The following is a 3192-nucleotide window of genomic DNA, read 5'->3' as shown; positions in this document are numbered from 1 at the left end:
GATGTTGCCTGGCTTATACCAGCTGTCAGGGTCACTCAGGTACTCCCACTTGGTAGAATCAGGAACAAGAGAGCCTCCCCAATGAGAGAGAAAAAGAGAGAAATCAAAACCTGCTCACCACTCTGCACAATGGGACATAGAAAACAGCAGGCCATTAACGATGGGCTCTTTCCTGCCCTTGGCTGGCACGGCTGCCGTGGGTTCTGGAGTATTGAGATTCAATCTGTAGTGGAAATTCTTGCAAATGAGATCAAAGAAGCTGTTCCTGTGGCCTCTAAGACTATAAAGACCCTACCAGCAACCCAAACCTAAATAAGGAAAACGGTTCTCCAAAACAGGATGGCACTGGACTCTGCTCGCTACGGATGGAATGACTTGCACCATCGTTGGGAGCGAATGTTGTTCAGCTGGAGAGATTGAATCCCATGCCAACTCCATAATAGAGCATGCCGAGCAAATAGCAGCAGTAGCTTATTTTGACCGGAGTAGCGATTTTGATTGGTGGGGATGGCTACAGAATCCAGGGGGATGACTAGGAGGCCTAGTAAAAAATCTGCTAAAATATGTTCTAATGGGACTATTCTTGCTGGTGCTCATATATGTAACAGTCCAGTTGGTGTTATGTTGTATTAGATGCTGTGTGACAAACACTACTAACCCCTTCACGAAAACTGATGTTCGAATGATGCACATGGAGGTAACAAAGACAGAGGTGGAGGATCTAGAGGAAGTAGATAAAGTAAGACTTGAAATGTCATTAATTGAATATTGAATTGGGCAGCTAGAAACTGCCAGAGGGGGGATATGATGGGGAAAAACTGGACAACTGAGAGGCCATTTTGGCTCCTGCAGCCACCTTGGCCTCAGCATCCACCTTGGGTGCTCACCCATCTCTGGAAAACTAAAACCTCTCTGTCACTGCAAAGCAAAAACTGACACGCCACCAAAATAGCAGGTGAAGGGAAGTGGAACAGTCTGTGGTTAAGCTCAGAGAAGAAGATTGTCAGGGGTCTGAAACTCCCCATAAAAATCCTGTTGGTAGCCTGGCTTCCCCATATGGATCCATTGATGCACAGAAAGAGTTGAACTCCGCTTAAAGCTTTTTCCAAATTCAAAGCATCTATACATCTCTTCCTTTGAACGGATCCTTTGATGTGCCTGAAGGTAGCCATTCTACACTACAAGCAAGTATCAGGTTTGTTCCCTGTATGTGTTCTGTGATGCGAAGTAAGGTGGCCACTCTGACTGAAGCTCTTTCCACACTCCAAACATTTATAAGGTTTGTCCCCTGTGTGAGATCTTTGATGCACCGTAAGGGCACTACACCATTTGAAGCTTTTTCCACACTCGAAGCATTTATAAGGTTTGTCCCCTGTATGAGTTTTGTAATGCGAAGTAAGGTGGCCACTCTGATTGAAGCTCTTTCCACACACCAAGCATTGATAAGGTTTGTCCCTTGTGTGACTTCTATGATGCACCATAAGGGAGCTACTCCATCGGAAGCTTTTTCCACACTCGAAGCATTTATAAGGTTTGTCTCCTGTGTGAGTTTTGTGGTGCAAAGTAAGGTGGTCATTCCGACTGAAGCTCTTTTCACACTCCAAGCATTTATGAGGTTTATCCCCTGTGTGAGTTCTTTGATGCAAAGTAAGGTTTCTACTACAACTGAAGCTCTTTCCACACTCCAAGCACTTATAAGGTTTGTCCCCTGTGTGACTTCTATGATGCAAAGTAAGGTGGCCACTCTGACTGAAGCACTTTCCACACTCGAAGCATTTATAAGGTTTGTCCCCTGTGTGACTTCTTTGATGCGAAGTAAGGGCGCTACTCTGACTGAAGCTTTTTCCACACTCGAAGCATTTATAAGGTTTGTCTCCTGTGTGAGTTTTGTGGTGCAAAGTAAGCTGGTCATTCCGACTGAAGCTCTTTTCACACTCCAAGCATTTATGAGGTTTATCCCCTGTGTGAGTTCTTTGATGCAAAGTCAGGCTGCTGCTCTGACTGAAGCTCTTTCCACATTCCAAGCATTTATGAGGTTTATCCCCTGTGTGAGTTCTTTGATGCAAAGTCAGGCTGCTGCTCTGACTGAAGCTCTTTCCACACACCAAGCATTCATAAGGTTTGTCTCCTGTGTGTATTCTTTGATGTGAAGTAAGGGCGCTACTCCAGCTGAAGCTCTTTCCACACTCCAAGCATGTATGAGGTTTGTCCCCTGTGTGAGTTCTTTGATGCGAAGTAAGGTGGCCACTCTGACTGAAGCTCTTTCCACACTCCAAGCATTTATAAGGTTTGTACCCTGTGTGAGTTCTTTGATGCGAAGTAAGGGCGCTACTCCACCTGAAGCTCTTTCCACACTCCAAGCATTTATAAGGTTTGTCTCCTGTGTGACTTCTTTGATGCGAAGTAAGGCGGCTACTCTGACTGAAGCTCTTTCCACAGTCCAAGCATTTATAAGGTTTGTCTCCTGTGTGAGTTCTGTGATGCAAAGTAAGATGGCCACTCTGACTGAAGCTCTTTCCACACTCGAAGCATTCATAAGGTTTGTCTCCCGTGTGAGTTCTTTGATGCGAAGTAAGATGGCTACTCCGACTGAAGCTCTTTCCACACTCCAAGCATTTATAAGGTTTGTCCCCAGTGTGAGTCTGTCTCTCCTCTTGTCTCTTTGCTCCATCTTGACTCCTCAGTTTCTGCTCCTGCATCTGCTCCTCAGCTTTTTCCAGTGATACTTCGGATGGTTCTCCCTTAGCCTTGACCCCCCAGATGTATCCTGATGAAATGAAAAGGAAAGGTGATAAAGTGCTGTGGAGAAATCCTGTGAATATATTATGATTTGTATTTTGAAACATTTCTGGGAGACACACACAGAGACAATCTGCTCTCTTGTTCCTCCATTTAAGGACAGCCCAGTACTTATGCACAGCTGGAACTGACAAACCTAGAATGGATCTTGTCTGACAGGAACATGGCCCTTTCCACTGCCAGAGGGCAGCTTGCACCCCTTCCCTCCCTCCTCCCTCCCTCCCAAAATGTTAGCCCCCTGTTACCTGCAACATGAGATAGTGCTGAAAGATGAGACCCCCAGGTCAGAAGGCACTCTGTGAGCTACTGGGGGAGAACAAAGGACAAGTACGAGTAGCTCTGTGACTAATGATGCAGCTGGGTCAAAGCCGCACAGATGTGGAAGGAGAGTCT

At 45.8% G+C, this 3192-nt stretch overlaps 1 protein-coding gene across 1 annotated transcript; it reads right to left on the bottom strand.

Moving 5' to 3' along the window:
* Positions 1-581: 581 nt before the first annotated feature.
* LOC133381864 (zinc finger protein 420-like) lies at positions 582-2642 on the bottom strand (the record flags this gene model as incomplete). Its single annotated transcript, XM_061621424.1, has 1 exon — positions 582-2642. A coding segment is annotated over one exon (1464 nt), but the record flags the coding sequence as incomplete, so codon positions are not given.
* Between the last annotated feature and the right edge of the window lie 550 nt (positions 2643-3192).

This window comes from Rhineura floridana, chromosome 3 (assembly GCF_030035675.1).
Source record: "Rhineura floridana isolate rRhiFlo1 chromosome 3, rRhiFlo1.hap2, whole genome shotgun sequence".
NCBI lineage: Eukaryota > Metazoa > Chordata > Lepidosauria > Squamata > Rhineuridae > Rhineura > Rhineura floridana.
This window is presented reverse-complemented; position numbering and strand designations above follow the sequence as displayed.